At 50.2% G+C, this 22,935-nt stretch overlaps 7 protein-coding genes across 7 annotated transcripts; 4 read left to right on the forward strand and 3 right to left on the reverse strand.

Annotated features, from left to right (window-relative positions):
• Positions 1-588: 588 nt before the first annotated feature.
• Triagg1_9188 (uncharacterized protein) lies at positions 589-2,251 on the reverse strand (the record flags this gene model as incomplete). The annotated part of the gene is made up of 6 exons (XM_062904118.1): positions 589-672; positions 752-1,166; positions 1,217-1,278; positions 1,335-1,560; positions 1,613-1,905; positions 1,967-2,251. The coding sequence occupies 6 exons, from the start codon at positions 2,249-2,251 to the stop codon at positions 589-591; spliced, it is 1,365 nt and encodes a 454-aa protein (XP_062751797.1).
• An 882-nt stretch (positions 2,252-3,133) lies between these two features.
• Positions 3,134-3,790, forward strand: Triagg1_9189 (uncharacterized protein; the record flags this gene model as incomplete). Its single annotated transcript, XM_062904119.1, has 3 exons — positions 3,134-3,328; positions 3,396-3,572; positions 3,632-3,790. 3 exons carry the CDS (start codon positions 3,134-3,136, stop codon positions 3,788-3,790), a joined length of 531 nt encoding a protein of 176 aa, XP_062751798.1.
• Positions 3,791-4,795: 1,005 nt separating this feature from the next.
• Positions 4,796-5,470, forward strand: Triagg1_9190 (uncharacterized protein; the record flags this gene model as incomplete). Its single annotated transcript, XM_062904120.1, has 1 exon — positions 4,796-5,470. One exon carries the CDS (start codon positions 4,796-4,798, stop codon positions 5,468-5,470), a length of 675 nt encoding a protein of 224 aa, XP_062751799.1.
• A 1,629-nt stretch (positions 5,471-7,099) lies between these two features.
• Triagg1_9191 (uncharacterized protein) lies at positions 7,100-7,919 on the reverse strand (the record flags this gene model as incomplete). The annotated part of the gene is made up of 2 exons (XM_062904121.1): positions 7,100-7,805; positions 7,864-7,919. The coding sequence occupies 2 exons, from the start codon at positions 7,917-7,919 to the stop codon at positions 7,100-7,102; spliced, it is 762 nt and encodes a 253-aa protein (XP_062751800.1).
• A 718-nt stretch (positions 7,920-8,637) lies between these two features.
• Positions 8,638-10,280, reverse strand: Triagg1_9192 (uncharacterized protein; the record flags this gene model as incomplete). Its single annotated transcript, XM_062904122.1, has 5 exons — positions 8,638-8,743; positions 8,796-9,913; positions 9,972-10,048; positions 10,109-10,183; positions 10,244-10,280. 5 exons carry the CDS (start codon positions 10,278-10,280, stop codon positions 8,638-8,640), a joined length of 1,413 nt encoding a protein of 470 aa, XP_062751801.1.
• Positions 10,281-11,328: 1,048 nt separating this feature from the next.
• On the forward strand, positions 11,329-16,555 carry Triagg1_9193 (uncharacterized protein; the record flags this gene model as incomplete). The annotated part of the gene is made up of 2 exons (XM_062904123.1): positions 11,329-14,373; positions 14,432-16,555. The coding sequence occupies 2 exons, from the start codon at positions 11,329-11,331 to the stop codon at positions 16,553-16,555; spliced, it is 5,169 nt and encodes a 1,722-aa protein (XP_062751802.1).
• A 3,753-nt stretch (positions 16,556-20,308) lies between these two features.
• On the forward strand, positions 20,309-22,070 carry Triagg1_9194 (uncharacterized protein; the record flags this gene model as incomplete). Its single annotated transcript, XM_062904124.1, has 3 exons — positions 20,309-20,396; positions 20,460-21,634; positions 21,705-22,070. The coding sequence occupies 3 exons, from the start codon at positions 20,309-20,311 to the stop codon at positions 22,068-22,070; spliced, it is 1,629 nt and encodes a 542-aa protein (XP_062751803.1).
• Between the last annotated feature and the right edge of the window lie 865 nt (positions 22,071-22,935).

Here is a 22,935-nt window from a genome sequence, read left to right on the forward strand (position 1 = left end):
GAGCTATACACTGACTGAGCTTGCATGGAAATAAGTCACTTCTTTTGTTTAGCAAAATTTACACTCAAAGTCACTCAATTGTCAAGTTAAAGCTATTATCACAGGACTTGGCAAAGAACTTTGAAGTGATAAAATAATACATCGCATCATGTGTCATGGCCTTATTCGTTTTCACCCCCCAGAGGAGCCGCGCACCATCCAGACATCCTAGTCAGATCCCTAAACTTTCCGAGTAATGAGTCATTGGCTTAATGCAAAACTAATCAGGCAAACAACGGGTGTGGTAGCAGTGGAGGTGTACATGTGCGCGCAAGAGTCTCAGAGAGCCAACCAAGCGGCGAGGCTGTTGGAAGAAGCAGCCACTAGGACAAGGCCGTATTCACGGATATCTTGGCTATCTAATATGCTATGCGTGCAGTAACAATTCAGGTGTAGGTATGGCTGGTGGGCAGCAAAACATGTGCGCGCACTCAAACCTTCTTCTCAGAACTATAGGCTGCGGGATGCCTCTCGCCCATGAAGCTACAAGACTAGATGATTCTGAGTTTCATTAAACGACCATGATCATCTGATGCCACTTCGTCTCGTTTAGATGCCTGTCCCCGGGAAGGCGCCTTTCTTGGATAAGACTACGATGCCTCGTTCGCGGGCAATATAGCCTTTCATCAGATCCTAGTTATCGACGTCAGCAACAAGGCTCCCATGAAACCATTCTCAGATGATGTATACAATCAAGGAGTCTGAACCATACCTTGTAGATCATGTTTGCTATCAAGCATTCGACTTCATCAGTGTCAACCAACTCTCCACCGCTCCCCATACAAATGGCTGCGCGGAATTCTGCTACAGGCACTCGTGTGCGGCGCACTGGAGTGGTTTCTCCCTCTTTGAGCTCATCAAACCCTCCCGCGATGAAGACTTTGCGCAACAAGTTGCGCAAGGCAATGTCACGACCACGTTCAAGCGTCAGGTAAATGCGCCTCTTGACAAATTCATCTTCACCTTCTTGTAGTGCGAGGTCGAAGGCGCGGAGATTACCGCTTCTGATGCATTGGGCTAAGGGAAGGAAGAGCTTTTGTAGGCGCGGAAATGGCTCCAGAAGTGCCTTTGTGGGCAATACGTGAGTAGTGAGGAGGCGACATGGGATGAGATACGTAAGTATACGCCTATAATTGTTAGTACAGAATCAGTTGGGTATTGGAATATTTAAACATACTCCAAATTTTGTAGTGCATCCTTGTTGCAGAGCTCCCATGCTTCGACAAGATGTTTCTCGGCCTTGAATAGTGCCGTTAGCTATGCGAAATGGCATATGATGGAGGATTTTTTCTCACCTCGACATAGTTTTCCTCGAGGAAAAATAAAACGCCCTCATAGAACTTGAAGGTGACTCTTTGGGACTTTGGAAACGCCGACAATGGTGGCATATCTCCTCTGTATGCGCTCAATGTTTTTAAAATGGTTCGTGAAAGTGAGGCCGAGTTCAGCTTAAAGTATGTTTTGAACAGTAGGTTGATGATGAAATAGATGCCCCATTTCCTGGATTCTTCTAATGGCGCTCTAAACCCGAGTGTTAGAATCACACAAAACAGGGTTGAAGCAGACCACAAACCTGTCATTGAGACAAAGTGTGAATATTCTTTTCAGGTGCTGCTCGCAGTCTCTCAGTTGACCTTGTTTTTCGGTCTCTGGATCAAAGTCGTCCTGCATAAGGGAGGCTCCTCCAGAGTTGTCACCGAGGTTGCGGCTACGCTCCGCATCAGATTTGATGGCGAATAATCTCAAGTATTTGCCAATCATATACAGACACGGAATCGTCCACGCTTCAAACCCAAAGGTATTATATCCCCGAATCAATATGGATGTTAACTCCTTCCACGATTCATAGACTTTGGTCCACGTTGACTGTTCCAACGTTAGCAGTCGGGCACTCATGGTCCTCGGTATACCGCGTCACGTTATGTACCTTGCCATCCTCTCCTGCAACAATGTCGCCAACAGCATTCCAATATGCAGCATAGACTTCCACCCAGCCTTTGATCTCCTCATGATCCAGACCTCGCTGGTGAGATGAGTTTGATTTGATCAAGTGCTTGATGTCACCTTTGATCCTGGACGAATTACTGCTTTTCACAATCGACCTCAGCCGCTGGGGATTCTCTGGTGGGGATATCGGTGAGAGCGTTGCCGCGAGCAGGTATCCATTCTGCTCTGCATGGGCTCTCGCAAAGCCCTTGAATAGCTCGTCCATATCGCAATGGAGATGAAAGCCTGGAATGGGCTCGGTTGGTCAAATGCCGATTTGCTCTCAGTTCCCGTCGATTCAGAGAGCAAGCTGAATTTGTCTGAGGCAAGACAGTTCTAGTCTGATGGAGATGGTGCACTCTATAAGAAGTGATTGATATAGCTAAAAACGTCTATCCATAACAGAGGAAGCTCCAACGCCTTACCACCCATCACAGGCAAAGGCATCAAGGTACGTACCTCTTAGCTCCAATGGCAGCTGAGGTAAACAAAGTCGACGTGTGACTTTTCACGTGATGTGCCACCGAACTCTTCTGGGGCTGTGGATCTGCTCTCAGCCAATCGCTGTGGAGGTTAAAGCCCTGCGACAAATTTGGTGCTCAACCCTCCCCACTCACCCGCACACAAAAATTATCGCTGCATCACCTCTAACTTGACAATCTTCAAATTTCGCGATTTGTCGAGGACACAGTCACAGTGAGTCGGAAGGATATTTTGTAAGATATTGTACATGCTAACGATCTTCCAGATGGGTAAGAACACTCCTTTAACAGCTCACCCTTTCGAGAATGCGCGTTGTCGGGAGGACATGGTGCCGTCGAATTTCGCCGTAAAAATCAACAAAATCGCCATATGCCGAACTGGGATCTCGATTCAACCAATCGATTGAAAATTGATGATGTGGTGCCTGGAAGAGGAGGGAACTGGGCCTGACAGCTATCGTGTTACATTTACGAAGAGCAAGGTGTTCTGTCATGGAAGATTTCTTCGAATCGAGACTCGACGACCCTGAGGGGAAAAAACGGCAAATTTGGCACGAGACTACCGGCAGCGCGCATTCGACGGGATTCGCTTCTCACAAATCTCTGTTCCCTTGGATACTAACAACATGCAATCAGGTCGCCTTCAGGAGTACGAGGTCATTGGCCGCCACTTGCCCACCGAGGCCAACCCTACCCCGGCCATGTACCGGATGACCATCTTCGCCCCTAACGAGACGGTCGCCAAGTCCCGTTACTGGTACTTCTTGCGTGGTCTCAAGAAGGTCAAGAAGGCCACCGGTGAGATCGTCAGCATCAAGGCGGTATGTGGTTTTCCCAGTACGAAAAAGTCCACAGACGGAACAGCGACTGACGGCGAGGAAATTCTAGATCCACGAGAAGCACCCCGAGAAGGTCAAGAACTTCGGTATCTGGCTGCGATACGACTCTCGCTCTGGCACTCACAACATGTACAAGGAGTACAGAGAGCTGACCAGAACCGATGCCGTCGAGTCCCTGTACTCTGACATGGCCGCCCGCCACCGTGCTCGTTTCAGGTCCATCCACGTATGTCAAACACAGCTCTGGTATAGACGCCGCCACTCGAGTACTGACAATTTACCCAGATCCTCCGTGTTGTTGAGGTCGAGAAGATTGCCGACATCAAGCGCCCCTACATCAAGCAGCTGGTTACCAAGAACCTGAAGTTCCCTCTCCCCCACCGCATCACCAAGACCAGCACCCAGAAGCTGTTCAGCGCGAAGCGACCTTCCACTTTCGCTTAGAAATGTTACTGGTTTTGAGGACGGTTGGGCTAGGTTCTGCGGGTGTTTACAACGGATCATGGAAATATCACTGCATTTGCTCGTTAAAAGAAGAGCATTGAATGAACCAAAAAATTCTGAACACGGAGTAGATTTTATGACGCAAGAAATGTGAATGTCTCTATGTTTTTTGTACGGCGTCCCGTGTTCATGGCTGGGGAGAGGCGACCACCGATTCAATCGAGACGTGAATCGGCGTCGAGGTGATAATTTCGACGGGGGAACAAAAGCAGGTGGGAACTCGGCAATTTGAATTGTCGAGTTCAGGCTGCACAATACAAAAACAATTGAGCTTTTCAACGAATCGTCCCGAGTTTTTTTTCTTCTTCTTGTTGCCAGTGCATGGACCAGCAGTACCACATTTTTGTGTTGAGCCTAAGTTACATCTTTCTGTGTTGAGTTTCAGTAGCATCTCAACTCTGCTCATACAAACGACAGCCAGCTTTCCTTTGTAAACTTCTCCTGCTTCGTTTTCTGTCGTTTTCTGGATTCAGACAACTTCAAAAAAAGTTGACCTGAATCATTCCTAATCGGGCTCGCCGTGCTGGCGCGGATCCGGCCATACCAAGTTTCGGCCGACCAACCTATTCGAGACGACAGCTGCTAAAACACTAATCAAAAAGTCCGCCTACAAACGGTCCAAAACCACTGGTGAAAAAAATAGTATTAAAAAGTTATATGCCACACGATGGAGAATGATACCGCTCTCAGCTAGCAATCCGGTATCAACCCGGTATGACTCACGCTAAAAACGAGGCTGTTGCCGTCTAAGTATGTCTTGATTCTTTGAATACTAAAACTGGACCTGAACCTTCTCCTATTTTATTTCTTAAATTTACTACTCATACGATCTGTCTTATTCAGTTCAAGCTCAAGCCTTCTTGAAGTCTTTTAGTTGGCGTTTGTCGAACCTGCAACATTTACACCACATCACAACTCCGTCGATACCACAGAAACTTCTACACAATGGCACAGAGCAATGGCGCTACCTCCCTAGAATGGGTGACAGTCAAAACAACTCTACCAAAACCCTATCCTCCCATGTCGGAGCGGGAGCCCATCCGAACTGAGCGCCTCATCCTCAGGCCATACGCCGCCACAGACCTCAATGACTTTCACCTCCTCCGCATACAGCCCGAAGTAATGAAGTGGACAACACAGGGCAAGCCCGACACAGACCTAGCACAAACCGAAAAGGTCCTCGCAGACAGGCTACCGGGCACTGATGGTGAATCAGCCTACGAGTTCGCCATCTGCTGGGCAGAGACCGGCGAGATGATTGGCACAGGAGGCTCTCACATGCGGGAGGGAGAGCTCGGCTGGCCCGTCGTCGGCTACATGTTTCGATCCGAGTTCTGGGGCAAGGGCATCGCGACGGAGGTCATGAGCGCCGTTCTCAAGGCGTACTGGGCACTTCCCCGAGAAGAGGTCGAGATCAAGGTGGAGAAGAGCACCGTCGAGGGCGAGGGCGAGCGACAGCCAGAGCACATCACTGCGGTGACGGTGGATAGCAACGGGCCCAGTCAGAATGTGTTGGGCAAACTTGGCTTTAAGCTAGCCAAGAAATGGGAAGAAGAGGAACCTAATACGAAAGTGATGGAGCTCCTCTATGGATATGCCGTGCAAACGCCGAACGCCTAAAGGAACATGGGGACGGTGTTGGAGAGAACCATATTTGCATATTGCACTTTGGAAGCCAGGCGTCTGCATAGTTTATGATTTAGCGATATAGATATGACGGATAAAGTAATATACTACTAGATGGCAACCAGATGACAATACATGATGTCTCTTTACATTGTGACATGCGAATGAAGTCGACGAAAAGGAAAAGGGCGGGGGAGCTGCTTGCAAGTAGACAGACGTGACATTTGTGTGCTTGGCCGATCTTCCCCATCCTGGCACACTTGTTTATACATGTACATCGGAAAACAGACCAGCAGAATATGCACGAGTAGGTAATTAGCAGACTCCGTTGAACACAATGCTGTCAAACACACCCCGAGCCAGGGATACATGTCCACAAGCCAGCCCGACTTGAGAAGCGAAAACAAGCATGAGCATTCACTCATTCGGCCTCCTCGGTAGGCTTGCCGAGCTAAGAGTGCACCAACGCCGGCCTACATAAACGAGGGGCATTCAATAGGTCTGGGGATGAGGCGTTGGATGGAATGCATGCAACTACAGACTGAAGAGAGATGTGTGCCAGGCTCGGGCGGTTTGTGCAGCAGTGTACACGATGAGTAGAAACGAAAATAAAATGTACCATCACTGTTTAGTATCTTGAAGGAAATGTGGTCGTAATTTAAAAAAATAAGACGAAGAAATCAGTGAGTCAATGTTTGTTGCGATATAGCCCTTGCAAACGTTGCCGACTTCGGGGTTACGAGTCATTCTTACCAAAAGGTCTTCCTTTCTTTGCTATTCCTGGGAAGTAGTCATACACTGTTACCAAGCAGAAACACTAACAGTGATATGCTTTTTTTAGAATCCCTAGTAATCGGCTAATTCTTTACTGGTTCTGTATTCAATTGGTTTGCTGCAAGGCCTCAACTTCAGTACTCAAGTCAACCGACTAACAGCCCCTCCGTGTTATATACACATGAACACCAAATTACCTAACACACAAAACAGACAAAAAGAAAAAAAGGTAGAGACATGGTAGAGGAGCAGCAGATTTGCTTAAACAGAAAGATAAATTCCCAAAAATCCAAAAAATAAATGCCATGCGACCTGTGTGGATCGAACACACGACCTTCAGATGTCAATTGAGTTTGACTGGAGTTGGCAACTTCAGTCTGACGCTCTCCCAGCTGAGCTAAGGTCGCAAGCTAATTGGTTGAAAGAACGCGTTGCTAATTCGGCTTGTGAATGGAGTTTGCCCAAGCGATGGGGAAAGAAAAAGTAAACAAACAGATCCGTGCAATCTACGGTCCATTCATTCATTCACACCCGTTCTAATAGTCATGGGTTGCTTTGCTTGTTTGATGCTGCGGCATTGAATTTCCATTATGTAAAGTCGAAATATCGATGCTCTCTAGTCTGCGAGCATTGAATTATTGCTGATAAAGTGAAAAATACGACTTCTAGCCATCCCTAGGAAAAGACGATTGAATCTCATGTCCTCATCCATACCCATATGGTATCTCTTGCCCTAAAGGGAGAAAAGACACCAAACATAGGAAAACTACTATATACGTTCGCTCAGAGGCATTGCCACCTCTTGACGCTCCCTATTAGGGAGAAAAAAACCCAACTTGCACGCGCTCGTCATTTCTTCCCTGCTTTCTTCTCATAGGCTTCAACTAGATCTTTGCAATTGGCCAGATTCTTCTTTGGCTCCCACGTGTTGTCCTTGTCGCTGAAGCCCTTCCACTTGACCCTGAAGTAGTGCTCAAAGGTTTCCTCTTCAATTCTGGAGTCGACAATCTTCTCAACCTCCCACTCTTGCCCCTTCCCTTTAGCTTTACCGGTGGCCTTGGAATCCGTAGCTTTTCCGGCAGGAGGCCTTCCCCTGCGCTTTGCTGGTTGTGCCTTGGCCGACTTTGCCTTGGTTGGTTGTGCTTTGGCTGGCTGTGCCCTGGCTGGTCGTCCAGACTTTCGGATCGCGGTTTTCACGGCAACGGTTCTCTTTGCACGCGTCTCTCGCTTCACAGGAGATGCGGCTTTGCGAGCAGGCTTGGCTTGACGCCTGGACGACTGTCTTGGTGTAGCAGGAGTTGATGAGGTCACTTCACCGTCTTTGACGTCCTTGGATTGCGCTGGACTCTTTGCCGTGTCTCCCGTGCCATTAAGCTGCCTAGCCAGTGAAGATCGCGTCGAAGATCGAGCTGATTTGAAGGCCGGCGAAACCGGTGAGTGAACCAGTGAGGCGAAACGTTCAGCCGATGAAACCTGAGCATCTTCCGGTGAATGGGGAAGGTCTGGTGGTGGCATCTGGCTGCTGGACGCGGCCGGCCCAGCCTCTCCAAACATTCTACCCAGGCATTAGATTCAACATGCCATTACCAAACCAGAATCTGGCGCTTCCTTACTGAGACATGAGCTCGCTCACTTCCGCGTTTTCAACATCGTCAAATAACCGAGGCATGGTTGCTGAGTCTTTGAAATGTTCAAATGAACGCGACCTGGTTGGTTAAGCTTTAGGGCAAACGCGATGGGCACGCCTGCAAGAGGTTGGAGGAGAAGAAAATGCGTCGGGCGCCTTTGTGTTCACGGATGATTTCCATGAGGTGCAGCTTAGAGGAATGGATGTCATTTCATCTGAAGTATGCGGTCACGTGATACCCTTCAACATCCCCCCAAAGAGCCAAATTCAAAGGAAGATATAAGCAGAGAATGTTTTCGTAAAAAATATAATTTAGAATAAAATAGAAAAACGTATTACCTATCCATCTTGCGATGACAGTCATAACATCGTCGCCGGGATGTTGCGTGCCTAGGGACAGTAAGTAGCGCCTCCTGGTAGCAATGCCTTAGTAGGCAGACAGACACAACGCACCCAAACGTGGAAACTGTTGGTTAATTGCAGATGGACTTGGAAATACATGTATCTAATCACCGCAAGTCAATTCCACAGTATCATAGCTGTGCTACCTTTCTCTATCCAGAGGCAAACAAAATGGTACATCAGTCTATGTTCATGCTCCAAAAAGCGACTTCGTCTCATATTAACTGTCCGCTCATCTAAGTAGGTATCCCAAACCCTGCCGCTTGCAAAGATTCTAATACTTCAATGCTATGCCCTGAAAGATGGGTATGCAACCGTAAATAACTGGGTACATGTACATTGCATGACGTGTGGTATGCTAGTCAAGCTCCTCCACCTCATCATCACCAAGATCACGGAATCTGCCTTCTCGCACTGCCTGTGCGACGGGATTTTCGACATCTATGATGCCGTTCTGTCTGAGTCTAATGCCAAAAGTTAGTTACTCCCTGAAATTCTGTGGATGAGGGGCCTTACCGTTCAAAGAGCACAAATAGCCTCTCTGCCTCGCGTAGCTGCTCCTCTTCAGACATTGGCGGCATCTCCGAAGGTCGTTCTTGATCCAAGAATTGTCCCGTAATGGGATTCACAAGCCTTTGGGTGCCTGTAGAGTCGCCAGCATTGAACGTCGTTGAAGCATTTGCGGGCATCGGTACGTTATTCTGGAACAAGAAGCCAGAAGCAAATCCATACCCGACATTCTCCACAAACTTCGATGCATCCTTGTCTGATAATTGGAAGAGGAGGTGGGAGATGGCATCTCGAAAGGCGGGAGCCATTGGATTGGTCGAATTTTTCAGTAATCTTGAGGGCAGTGTCTTGCCTTTCCCAAGGACTGATTTCCGGTCCTCTGCGGTTGGCAGTAGCTTGCCGCTTATATATTGGCGCGCTGAGCTGGGTGCATTCTCATGGACCTTGAGCATCGTGCTGATTAGAGGGGTGACGGTAACGTCGAGGTCATTATCACCGTAATTTGCCATTGCCGAGTCAAGGAGCGATATCAGCCTAGCGGCGACTTTGTTGGATTCCGAGCTTGGGAAGATGGCTGCTTGGTTTGCGGCCGTCGATAGATCGAGATTGATGAGAGCGTTGACCAATGGTCCAAAAGGAGGCTCCAACGGCTTAGATGCTGGAATGTCTTGTTTCCATAATAACTCGACAATGTGCGGGACCGCTGAGCTAAATCGAGAAGCTTGATCCTTACAAAAGTGCGTGACATTAAACAAGAGTTTGAGAATCTCAGCGAGCGCCATATCCTCCATGGGCTCCGGCTGTAAGGGCTTGGTAGCTGAAAGTTTAGCATGCCGGCTGAGATTCTCCGTAATATTCTCGGCGAGGTTGTGTTCGAGAATCAGGTTAACCAGATGCTCTTTGGTGCCATAAGTGGAAAGCAGCAAAATTCGTGACGTGAGAAACTCGTTATCCCAGTTGTCAGTTTTGAGCCCCTCACAAGCCTTTATGGCGAATCCTTGGTCTACGAGCATCCGCCTTGTTTCAGGTTTTAGCAGCATCGAGTTGGCCAGAACTCTCAAGGCAGCTCGGTTTGTGTCACCGGACGAGCTGTTGAATCCATGCCGCAAAAGCATAGAGATGCCCTTGCAAATGTTAGCCTGGTTTCTAGTGTAAAGCAACTCGGACTTCTCAACAACTAACATCTTTGGTAAAGATAGGATCTGCGTTTCGGGGGTCTCGCCCGTAGATCTTCAGCTCTTCTAGGGCCTCGTCTCGGTCTGAAGGACAATCAATAGGGGACCTTTACAAATCACCGACGAATGCTGATGTTGACAAACCTTTGGAGAGAAGTGAGGCCTTATCGAGATCCTCGGTGAGCTTATTGACCAGCTCAGCCACTGCCTTGAGTTTTGCTGGCTAAGGTTAGCTACAACGTGTGTCCTGAGTATTCCGCGACTGCTAAATGGACTCACCAGGGCCGGTTGCCGTGCCCAGTTGAATACCAGGCATGGCGAGAAGTGAGTCAGATTAAAGATGCTGAGAGAACATGAACGGGAGAGAAGTCAGGATGAGTCGGATTGCGCGTAAAACCCGTCGACGGATTTGAAAGAATAAACGAGAAAAGGTCAAATGATTTGGCGCTGCTAAGTATAGAGTCGGATTCTGACTGGTCGCCACCCGAGTACAGCCGTTGCGTATTGGCGTATTAGGGGATGAGAGGTGAGTAAGCTGCGATCAGGAGTTGGAGGAGGGAAGAAGAGATGCTGCTGGTGAAGCAACGATGATAAAGGTCTGACGATTGTCGGGAAAAGTCATGAGAGTCGGGGCGCAAGGGCTATGAATGAGATTAATAAGATGAGACGGTGCCTGGTTATTGAAGCGGGCATGCCATCATAAGATGACTGACATGAATTTGCGGAATAGCCAGGGATTCTGCAGATTAACAAGTCCGATATTGGCTGTATGATTTTTCCATCTCATCCCATCGAATAGAACTGGACAGCTCTCTTCTTCGTGCCACGATTGGCCGTGGCGATGAATCAGCGGCTCCGTCGGTGGCTAACTGGCAATGGAATTGCGGAGATTGGCGATAGGCGACGCTGGAGCTCCTGTCTGCAGCCCCTGGACGGCCTGCCAGGTACATGCGACAGGCTGCTGCGAGACACCAAATCGCTTGTACCGGCAAGACGAATTTGCGAGCCCTGGAGCCCAGGTCATCTGCCCCAGCGCAGTTGAGCGCTATATGCGGCGGGCCACCGCTAAGTTATAGTGGGGGCAAGCGCTAAAACGCGTGTTGAAGCGTGATCGCGTTTTGCTTAATTGATTTCGGCAAAAATTATGGGCCGTGTCACTCCGTACCTCCTCCCAGCTCATCGCAACCAAGGCCGTGATGGCAGACGGACGGCCTTTTTGACGACCCTTTGTGCATCCCCTGTCGAGTCTCAGCCTGGCTTCTCCTCCTCGAAACAGCGTCTGCGGGATCCCAATGTCGAGTGGGCCGCGCTTCTCTCCTGGCAGATTCACTGCTGTCTAGATCGCCGAACGCTGCATCGCGGCCATGGCATCTTCAGCAGCTCCGGCTCCAGCATCCAACCTCGAATCGCTGCCGCCGCGACCCCCGACGCCTCCACGGGAAACGGGAAAGGACAGTGACTTGTCGGTCAAAACCATCCTCACCCGCGCTTCTCCGTCTGACCCCCAGGACAGTCTTCAGACGCCGCCGACCGCCAACACGCCAACCTCGACCGATGTCCCCGACTCCAAGTTGATGTCAAGCCGGGCGAGGAAGACGGTTGTCTGGTCAGCACATACCGAGTACAAGGATCCAGTCGACTACCGATCAATCGAAAAGCTTCACAAGTCGTCTCCGCTCTCCGTTCCTTCGCCCACATCGAAGCCCGTCAAGGGCATTCTCAAACCGTCCCCTTCTCCGAACCCACGCACACTATCGTCTAGTGGTGACTTTGATCTGGTCGCGGGCCAGCCCAACATCATCGAAATGTTGGACTCGACGATAAAGCAGCTGGCTGGTTCCGACCGGGACTCGAAACTCGATGCATACATGATTCTCTCTAGGGCATTGAAGGCGTCGAATAACCTCCCTGATCGGGTTGCTTTGCAAGACAAGATGAGCCTCTTCATGCAATTCATCCAGCGCGATATCGCATCCAAAAACGACACCGGAGCTCTCGATTCTTCCCTCATCAACCATGCCCTGACACTTCTTGCCACGTTTCTTCACTTTCCTGCAATTGCTTCGACTCTCACCTCCGACTTTGGAATATTCATCGTCGACCACTCTGTTCGTGCGTTTGAGGATGTCAGCACCCCCAAGGATGTTGTACGGCATCTGATGCAAGTCGTTGCCTTTCAAAACTTTTCTCCCAAGGTCATGACATCTGACCGGGTGGGACGCTTGGTAACAGCGCTGCATCAAATAGAGGGCCACCTCAAGGGCAAGAGTATCGTCATGAGTCGAATACACATATATAAGCGCCTCGTCAAACAGGCACGCTTGCCTATGGCTACTCATTCAAACTGGCTCAAGGACATGCTCTCGGATATGCTGAGTACCGTCAAAGATATTCGCGCTCAGGCAATCAGCCTGGCAACCGAAGCTGGGTTTGCCCTCCGGTCCGAGAAGCAGCTTCTGCGAAAAACCAGTGAAATATTTCAAACAACGAATGACGATCAAACATATATCGAGTTTTACATTCACAGGCTACAGGAAATGCTCAAGGACAAAGAAAGCGCTTCAGCTGTCCCGCAGATATGGAGTGCCATCATTCTCTTTATGCGGTGCCCGCTGGAGAGATGGCAGTACTATGGCCCTTGGCTAACTCTTGCGCAGTCTGCCTTTAATATGGCGGATGCTTCCACAAAGCAGGAAGCAAATTTTGCTTGGAATCGGTACATCTACCTTACTTTGGCCGATAGCAAAACCACACCGAAAATTCTAGGGACCCTCTGCCAGCCTCTTCTGAGTCAACTACGGAGACGGGCAAATCCTAGACAGTTGGAAGAAGCTGTGAGACTTCAAAGGACAGTCATTGGTGGCATATGCAATCTCTACTATTATGCATTCGCTCCAGGAAATGATAAGTTCTCTCCTGATTCTATATGGGACGTGGCAGTGGAACCTGTTTTATCACAGCTTATCAGTCTAGATGGCAAGCCCGAGATTCCAGGAGATTGTCTTCTGCAGGCTGGTCGTATCTTGACGAATCTCATGGATGTGGCCACACCTCGCATGTGGAGACAAGATCGCATCATGGAGACACCGCCGGCAAACCCAGATGAACTCCCACCTTTAGACTCGAAATGGGTGAGGCGAAACTGCGACAAAGTTTTCCGAATGGTTGGCCCTCTTTTGGAGAAAAAGTTCATCGACTTGGCCAATAAGGACTCTTTGGTATTTCGCTTGTGGCAAGCCTTGGTCGGATCAATCGCCGCAGCATCAGCGAAAGATATCAAAGTTTCAGAAGAAACCGCAAATTTTTTTGCGTACGCCTTTGGCCTGCTTTCCAAGGTGTGGCAAGCGGGAATACCTTCAGGCGGCGGTGTGCACGCCCCGGCGTTTCTGTCAAGCGTCAAGAACTTCATCGATATCCTCGTCAAGGCGCTCGGCATGCTTCCTTTTACAGAAAAGAAGCTCGCCATGACAGTGGGCAACACTTTCGAATCCATTGCAACACCATCCCACAATCAGAGTCGATCAAGTTCTCCGGGAATCGTCCGGACACCTCTACATCACCTCTTCTCCATGCTCTCTTCTATCCCTCAAGGAGGTGCTGATGACGAAGAGTTATCTGACTTTTTCCTTTGTGTGTTTGAACCCTTCTTTCAAGGCAAAGCAACAAAAGCCCGCTTGGAGCTGGTACGCGAACTGCTGCAACTGTTGCCGAGAGAGTCGCCATCTCCGTATGGACCGTGGCTGTTAGCTGCACAGAACATCTCTCTATCTCTAGACGATAACGAGCCTCCCTCCAACTTGGTGGGCAGCAGTAAAATGCTGGGGCCAAAATATCGAGATGTCACTTCTCTACTTGAACGCGGGCTCGTCGGATACCCCCAACTCCCGTTGGATCGATGGTTCTCGCTATTTGAGCGACTCTCCGAAAATGTAGTGGAGCAACTCGGTGATGCTGGGCGTGCTCTCGTTGTTATCGAACCACTGGCGAGAGCCCTACTCGACTGTCTTGAAAATAGCAGCACGAATCCCCCATCTGCAACTTCTCTCAAAGCAATCCGTGCGCTTTTCGATGTTGCCAAGCTTCCGCGCGACCGAACTGCTCTGAATACTGCTCGACAGCGTTTATGGGGGACTTCTATGACAGCCGCGCGAACAAATTCACTGGATCCATTCGACCACCTTTACAAACTTGGTGATAAGGCTCTAGAAACTCTCTACACCAAGATTTCCCTTTTCGATTCCAAGACTGAGGTTATACCTTTGATTGAGAGTATTGAAAGCTTTTTGGCCCGATGTTTCTCTCAACTGGGTGTCGAGGCCTTTTCGAATGTCCAGACCAGTCTGTGCTTATGGATTGAGGACGATAAGTCATGCTATAAACATGACGAAGAGACACCGCTCTCAAAGGCTGTAAGAATATGTCCCCTAATAGCTCTTACTATTATGCAGTTGGACTAACTTATAACAGCTCATTCATATTTGGATTCGGATAACTACCGATCTTGCAGGGAGAGGACAACTGACGAAGGACGATTTTGATCAAATAGAACCACTTCTGACCTCTGCGTTCAAGAGCAAGCTTCCCACTATTGTTGACAAAACAATAGACCTGTGGAATGTGCTTGCCAAGGATGAAGAGCAGTTGTCTTGCTCTGACAGCTTAAAGTCGGTGGCTTCGGATGCTGGATCAAAGAAACAGCGGCTTATGGAATCTGGTGAAGCTGAGAAAATGGGCGGTGCGTTCGGTGCTCAGGCTCCTCCCGTCAATCCTCTGCCAGATGAGACGAGCCTTGTTGTGCTCTCGTCCGGTTCATCTCGTTTGGACGTCGAGCCAGCTCCAAGCAACAAGGCAGCTACTCGGATGTCCACTCGAAAACGTCGCATAGAGGAGACTCCGGAGCCAAGTCGCACAAAATCTTCCAAGCGGACAAGCACTCCTAGACTCCGCCATGACAACTCCCAAGTCCAATTTACGACTGTTGCATCGTCTTCTCCGGTTCCAGAAGATGGTTCCCAGCACCTGACGGAGAGACAGAAGGAAGTTCGGGAAAGGCAGCGAGAAAATGAGAATATCTACTCGGATATGCGAACAAGCTCCCCGCCTCCCCCTAAAGAAGACTCACCCAAAGCGGTTGAAGCACTGGCCCCTACTGATGACCAAGCTGGAGAGACAACACCGCGTCATGCTACGTCCTACGATAACCTGGTCACCTCCACACCAACTCCTAGGCGAGGCCAGCCCGTACATGTGGACGATACTGATCCCCCATCCTCCCCTCCCGTACCACGACCATACCCGCTCCTTACAGAAATCAAATCTCGTTCTAGGACCAGCAACTCGCTGGATAGCTGGGAGTTTTCGTCACCTCCAGGCTCGCCGCTTCCTAGTGATCAAGAGGCAGTGTCGGTGGTTCAATTACCAGGAGAGAAACCAGCCGATAAGGCCAACAATAAGACAGCAACAAAAGCTGAGGGCTTTGGTACTGGCTCGAGGGACGTTATTCCTTCCAGTTTTAGAGAAGAAGAAGAGTCATCATCGGATCTCACGGATCTATCAGATAGGGATATCTCCCCCTCGCCAGAACCACTGCGGTATCCCGAAACCCCGACCAAGAAACGGTTATTACGTGATGCTGCTGTAGAGGAAAGTCCAAGGTCGGGAGATGATGAGTTTGTCGATGCTAGGAGCAGCCCTGAAAAGCCCATCCTTCCACCGGCTAACGACACGTCGTTTGCCCTCAGCGAGGGAGACGAGAGCCGAATGATGAAACTCGCGGATGAACTCGAATCTGGCGGCGGCGTCGGTCTACAAGGAAAACCCAAGGGTGGGGATAGCTCCGATGAGCGCTCCAGCGTGCAGTCTGAGGAACCCCAGCCGCCATCACCTCCAAGGACTCGCAGGACAGCTAAGCGCGCCACTCCTGCGAAGTCTCTTGGCGACAGCGAGGGTGGTGGAAGCAAGAGAAAGAGGAAGCGATCAGGGTCTCGACAAGGCGATAGCCGTTCGAAGAAGCAGCGACCTGATATTGCAAAAGAACTCGAGCCGGTGGTGGAGAGCGAGAACGAACCTGTGTCCATAGGTATGGAGACTAGGGGAAGTGCTCGAAGGCAACGCCAGCAGCGCCAGCGAGAAGACAAGACGACAGGTCAGCAGAAACGATCCAGCAAGCGAAACAAGAAGCGGCGGGGTGGAGATACGGACGACGAGGTGGTGTCACAACTGGAGAAGGAATCCGATGCAGCGGCTGAGAGCCAGGAAGCAAACAGGGATGCAGAAGAAGACGTAGTGCCTAGCACCGAGGATGAGCCGCATCAGCTACCAGGGAATATGGATGTCGATGCGGAAGTGGAAGTCGATGCCGATGCCGATGCGAATGCTACGGTGGTAGACGAAGGGGGAAGCGAGCCGTTACCTGCAGAGGAGGAAAAGAAGGCAAAGGCCCTGACGATCATGGAGACGTTGCAAAACAGTCTAGAGCAGCTACGCCAAATCTCGCTGCCTCGAAGTGAGGTATACAAGATGGAGGACATGTTGATGGATCTGAAGCGAGAGCTGTTTGAAGCAGAAAGGCGAGGACGGGACAGCACCTAGAGCATGAGGAGGGATGAAATTCTTACGACATGCATAAAATGCGAATGTTGCATCGTACGGCGTCGAGAACTTTTTTTTTTTTTTTTTTTTTTTTTGCTTTTGTTTGATTTTTTCAACTCGTGGTTTGTTATACATTTCTTCTTTTACTCCTGGTTGGGTGTACGGAATAGGCCAATGGGTAATACCAGATGTTTGATTTTGTGTTCCGGAAGGGTAGGGGATGTTTGCATAGAAGGGGTAGATAGAATTCACGATGAGGGCGGCCTGAACATATTGTGCATATACATACATATTATAGAATTTCGGTCAAAAGTGAATTCTTCAACAACTCGTCTTTACTTTATCTAGTCCCATCTTGACAAGGTGTCTCGGACACTTGCCCCCCAAGACAACATGCAACTTTCTCGCCATTCTGATTCCATGACAAGATTAGAATCCCATGTACAACTTGCTGCAAGCCACGGCACTCGGCCAACATCACCATGACGAGCCAAAAAAAAGGGTCCTCAAGCCCGGCCAAGCTATTACTGTATGCATGTACAAACCGGACTGCGGACAAAGAGCCGCGTCCAGGACATCGTTGACCCTCGGATGCCCCAAAGAGGAAGTCCGACGGCAACGTTGGCCGTGCATGCACTGTGTCTCTTGGGAGCTAAATCCCGAGGCAGACACACACGGCTGTGCTAAGAAGAAGCGCTTATGCCGGTAGATCCATTTTTTTGGAATACGGGGGTTTGAAAGAAGGGGAAGAGTTTGTGATTGCTGGAGTTTAGCTTTTTGGGGTACGGGGTAGGAACATGATGGGGATGAATAGAGGCATGGATGACTGGCGAAGCGGGCGTAGCGAGTGGACTTGTGGTTGGGTGGTCCGGGATGGAATCGGTCTGGCTGGTTGAGTTGAATGCTGGTCGGTGATTGTGGTTGTCATTAACGGGGGAGGAGAGGAATCCGAAGCTGCGTTGTCGAAGGCATATTGGAGCTGAATGTAACGAGGGAGAAGAGCTGCTGAAGTGACTCCGAGTTCGTGTGTATTATTTGTACACGCAATTGGCCATCCAGCTGCCGATTGATTTGGCTTACAGAGGTAGTAATCGTATAGGCCCTGTTGATCTCGCCGCCACTTACCGCACGAGGCATAAATGAAAGACCGTCGTATGAGAACGTATGCAGATGCCCACAAGAACAACTTTTAAGCTGAACGGCGTTTAACACAGAGGCAACACCTTCCGACTAATGCTTGTTTACTTCGGCCGAGCAAGACAAAAAAAATCCTGGATCAGCCGTTTGGGATCCAGATCGTCGCAGCAACATGACGTCAAAAACAGAGAATAGCTAGTGACAACTGAGCGAATCTTGGCCCATAGAGGTTTGATGTGGATCCTCGGGACGTGAACCTGGAAGAGACGCCGATGATGCCTCGAATTTCACTTGCCCATGCCGTGTTTGGGTTTATGGAGAGCACGGAGTTCCCGAACCCTGGATCGGGTCAACCACCTGCTACAAGGCTGACACCATCGTGAGATTGCAGAAACTTAGAATGGGCATGCAATGGAACAGTCTGGACCTGCTTTGCTGAAAGCTGCTTAGGCCTCGGCGGGTTTAGCAGTCAGGCCCAATTTACCCCAGGTTTCGCATTGCCATGTGTGCCTCGGATCGCTTCTTTGGGTATTTCCAGAGGGAAGAAAGGGGGCCGGGATAGCTTCAGAGCTGAGCGTCTGGGGAAATCTGGGGGTCCCTTTTCCCTGGGGGAGCGGGCGAGATGAGAAAGGGCGAGACCCTGGGACGCGGGGGAAGAAGAGTCGAGACTGATGAGATGGACCCTCCCCCGGATTCTGCAATATCTCTCGTCGCGATGAAGACCAAAGCAAGCAGCCGGATATCCAGCTTCTGATGCGGTTTGATACAGCCATTGAGCATGAGCATCCGGAGAAGATGGCGAGGTTGGTCTAGAAGGCGTCGAGGCACCTTGTTTGACGGCCGGCACTCTGCACACCATCAACTTTCAAGACAAAGGCGGCGTGATTTGGAAAAAACTACTACCAAGCATGCTTCGATCAGCTAGCGTTCGAGACAAAGGATGTGCCTAGTTTTTCTCCGATGCAGCAGCACCTATTTCCCCATTTGCGTTGCTGACCGCTGACCGATCCGCCCCGGCTTCCGCGTACACACGCCAAAGTCAGCCTGCTTGCTCGCTGGCTTCAATCTTACCGGAACGATTTTAAAGAACAGAACAAAACTAGCAGGGCATTAGGCCAAAGAGAGGAAATCGGGTTTCCTAGCTGGTAACGCGCCACCGGCTTGCACATGTTCTTCTCGACGCCGCCATTCCGCAAGCCTCGTTGCCACCGTGTTATTCAACGTTACGTGAAAGGGCACCCGATTCATAATCCCTCCGCACAATTGAGTGGCTTTTTTTGCTTCCCGGCCTTGTTCGAAGGCGCGTGTCCAGGCAGCCAGGGAAACGGTTTCCCACCGAGATCCACCATGTAAACTATTAAGCATGATTGTGATTCGGCGGGTGACGTCGCTTTCCCCACGCTTCTCCAGGCGGATTCGCTTGTGCTGTAGGTACTGTAGCATCACCAGATTGGGGCTTGTTGCAGGCGACGGTCTTGTCCTTCTCCAGGCCAACTGGCCGAGGATTGGTGATTTGGTGATGAGATGGCCTTGTTCTTGCAGCAGGGGCAGAATCGGAATGAGGCTTGTCATAAGTTTTTGGCCACATTCCACTGCACGGGCTTCCTGTAACGCCGCTGTACTGTGCGAGTTGGCATTCCATCTGGTGTTCGACTTACACGATTCGGCCGGTAGGTTAGCTGACGGGGAACTTTTTAGTGGGCTTTGTCTGCATGGCAAAGCACTAGCGGACAGGGGCCAAGGACGACCAAGACGGTAATTACAGGCTCTCCGCAGCACAGTATCGAATATCAGGTACGAGGCGCGGAATCAGGGTTTGCCTGGCAATTCTTTTTTTTGCATCTGTGTGATGAGATGGTTTCGAATGCTGTTGCAGTCGAAAGATTCGGCTTACCAAGGTAAGGGATACTGAGTACAAAGAGAGGAAACGGCATCAAGTACTCTCGCACGTGCAAGGCGGTGGGGGTGTTCTGCAAGGCCCAAATCCAGCATTGGAGGAAAACTCAGGCTACTGCTTCGTACTTGTTCGACTAGACAGAGAACGGCTTCTTTTTTTTTCTCTCTCCACGTCGCTGCTCCAATTCCTTTTCCTCATCCCGCATGTGAAACAAACAGACGCTACTCGCACGTTGCCGCATGTACGAGTACCTTGCCTAGCAGTCCACACCCCGGACAAGCCAAAGGAGGGTCCATCCATCCGGCTTGGCTTGATTGCTACTCTACTCTACTCTACTGTACTCTACGAGTCCATCCGGCGCCTTCACCAGCTGCGTTACTGCAAGGGTTGACGGGAACGGCCATGGACGATCTCAGGGTCCCCAGTTTTCTGGTGTCTGACGGAGCCCTCCATCTTCATCTTGGGCTTGGCCTCCGGTCCGTCGAGTCGGTGGCCCAGTTTGCGGTTCAGTCTGCATACCGACTGTGTGACGGCGATGCGACTTAAAAGGCCCTGGATGGCACCCTCCTCCATGGTGCTGATCTTGTCCTTCTCAGCCTGCCATCTTCATCCACTTCCTTCTTCCTCTTCTACACCTTGTACCTACAAGAACGGCGGCAAGTCGATATTCAGCACAGCAAGGCAGAAGCAGAAGAAGAGAGACGGCTAAATTTGCCATCATGAAGAAATATTTCGGCCTCAGAGGCCAAGCCCTCAACTGGGCCATCGGCTGCATTGCCGGCTGTGACTTTTTGCTTTTTGGCTATGGTAAGTGGTCCCTGCTATTCTGATACGCCATCGTCGTTTCCTACAGGAGCTGACATGCCACAGATCAGGGTGTCATGGGCGGTATCCTGACTCTCCCCATCTTCCTTGACCAATTCCCCATCATCAACCCGGGAGTCGCTGTTAATGACGCTGATGCGTCCAAACGCTCCACCTACCAGGGCATTGCCGTGGCATCCTACAACCTGGGATGCTTCATCGGTGCCATCATCACCATCTTCATTGGTAATCCTCTCGGTCGTCGGCGCATGATTTTCCTCGGTACTTCCATCATGGTGATTGGTGCTATACTGCAAGCTTCTGCTTTCAAACTGGAGCACTTCATCATTGGTCGTATCATAACAGGTCTCGGCAACGGCGGCAACACGTCTACAGTTCCCATGTGGCAGTCTGAAACATGCGCTGCTCACAAGAGAGGTAAACTCGTCATGATCGAGGGTGCCCTCATCACGGGCGGCATCATGATTTCCTACTGGATCGACCTTGGCTTGTCTTTTGCCCCTGGCTCAGTTGCCTGGCGATTCCCGTTGGCTTTCCAGATCGTCTTTTGCATCTTCATTCTCGCATTCGTTCTTGGTCTACCCGAATCGCCTCGGTGGCTCATTCTCAAGGGTCGCGAAGAAGAGGCCAAGGAGGTTATCGCTGCCATTGCCGATGTCGACATCAGAGATAAGCACGTTGAGAACGAGTTCCAAGCCATCAAGGAGACCGCCTTGGAGATGAGCAAGGGCACCTACGGCGAGCTTTTTGCTAACGACCACAACCGCACCCTCCACCGTACCATCATCGCCTATGTCAATCAGATGTTCCAGCAGATTTCGGGTATTAACCTCATCACATACTATGCTGCCAAGATCTACTCTGACCTTGGCATGTCCCCCTTCATGTCTCGTCTTCTTGCGGCTCTCAATGGTACCGAGTATTTCATTGCTTCCTGGCCCGCCGTCTTCCTTGTGGAGCGCGTTGGACGCCGCAAGCTCATGCTCTTCGGTGCCGTTGGCCAGGCCGCCACCATGGCCATTCTGGCTGGCGTGAACTCGCGCCCAACAGAGAAGCCTTTCCAGATTGCAGGCATCGTCTTCTTGTTCGTATTCAACACCTTCTTTGCTGTTGGTTGGTTGGGAATGACTTGGCTGTACCCGGCCGAGATTACCCCTCTACGAACCCGTGCGCCGGCCAATGCTTTGTCGACTTCCTCCAACTGGATCTTCAACTTTTTGGTATGGTTCCCATCTTTCGTCTTGCATGCCAATCCATTCAAGCTTAGTATATGCTAACGTTGGCTAACAGGTTGTCATGATCACTCCCGTATCGTTCACAAACATCAAGTGGAAGACATATGTTGTGTTTGCCGCTCTCAACGCCTTTATAGTTCCATGCGTCTACTTCTTCTTCCCTGAGACAGCCTACCGCTCTCTGGAAGAAATGGACAACATTTTCCAAAAGGTCAAGGGCTGGCAGGGAGCGTTCGATGTCGTCCGCCAGGCAGAAATCGAGCCACGGCGATACGGCAAGAACGGCGAGATCCTCATCCCCGTTGATGAGGTTGATGAAAAGGCCAATGCCGAGCACCACAACGGCAGCACGAGCGAGGGAAGCGATGCCAACAAGGGCATGTTCACGGGCGTTGACGAAGAGAATGCTCGGGGTATTTAGGGAAGCGCATCACATGGAGTGTAGATGCCGTGCTGGCCGCACGATGGCCTCTTAGTCTTTCTTGAACATTCTTGCCGCACATACGCATATGCAACGCAGTGGCTGGCAATTGTCCATTTTTCTGCTATTTCTTGTTTCCTACTTTTACCCCTTTTCTTTTCTCTGAAACTTTTGCGATGAGGAATGAAGCTACACATATATACCCACCGGTTCTATGAATTTTCATGGTCAAAGAGGATACGTGCAGCCCTGTGAAGGCTGTAGACGGGCACAGGTAGAATAGACGAATAGGGGTAGAGGATGATGCCCGAGTGTGTTTGAGATGCACTCGGAGTTTTGTCTCAGTATATATATTCTTTCTGCCTAACATTATTGCTGTTCCTTTGTACTGTTGACCGTCTGTTTGACCAGCAAATGTGATTCGTCTGCATCCCGGCAGTGTCATATCACAAGCAATGCTGGTTGCGTTTCAAATAATGTTGCAAAGGAGCCAATGCCCGTCCTCTTACACGATTCGTCCCCTGTCGCAAAGGGGGGCAGAATTGAAAGTACAAGTTACCTTTCCACCGGCTCTAAATCTAATTGTTTCAGGGCAATTTAGCCGTATCACTGACGTAAACCAAGTACCCAGTACAAGACACCCCCGTTGAAAGTGCAGGTGAGGGGTGTTAATTGCAACGCTGCAACAGCTACCCCGCCAGATGGAGCAATGCAATGCAGTCACTCGAGTCGTTTGTCCAGTTCAAATCATCTTCTTCAGCTTCATCCCGCCTTTGAAGCCTTTTCCGCTCTTACACGGCGCAACTTGTACTAACCGGTAAGCTCGATACCATCTTTCATTCCCTTCTTGTTAGCAACCCGAGCT

Source organism: Trichoderma aggressivum, assembly GCF_033847375.1.
Source record: "Trichoderma aggressivum f. europaeum strain CBS 100526 chromosome Unknown scaffold_050, whole genome shotgun sequence".
NCBI classification, from domain to species: Eukaryota; Fungi; Ascomycota; class Sordariomycetes; order Hypocreales; family Hypocreaceae; genus Trichoderma; species Trichoderma aggressivum.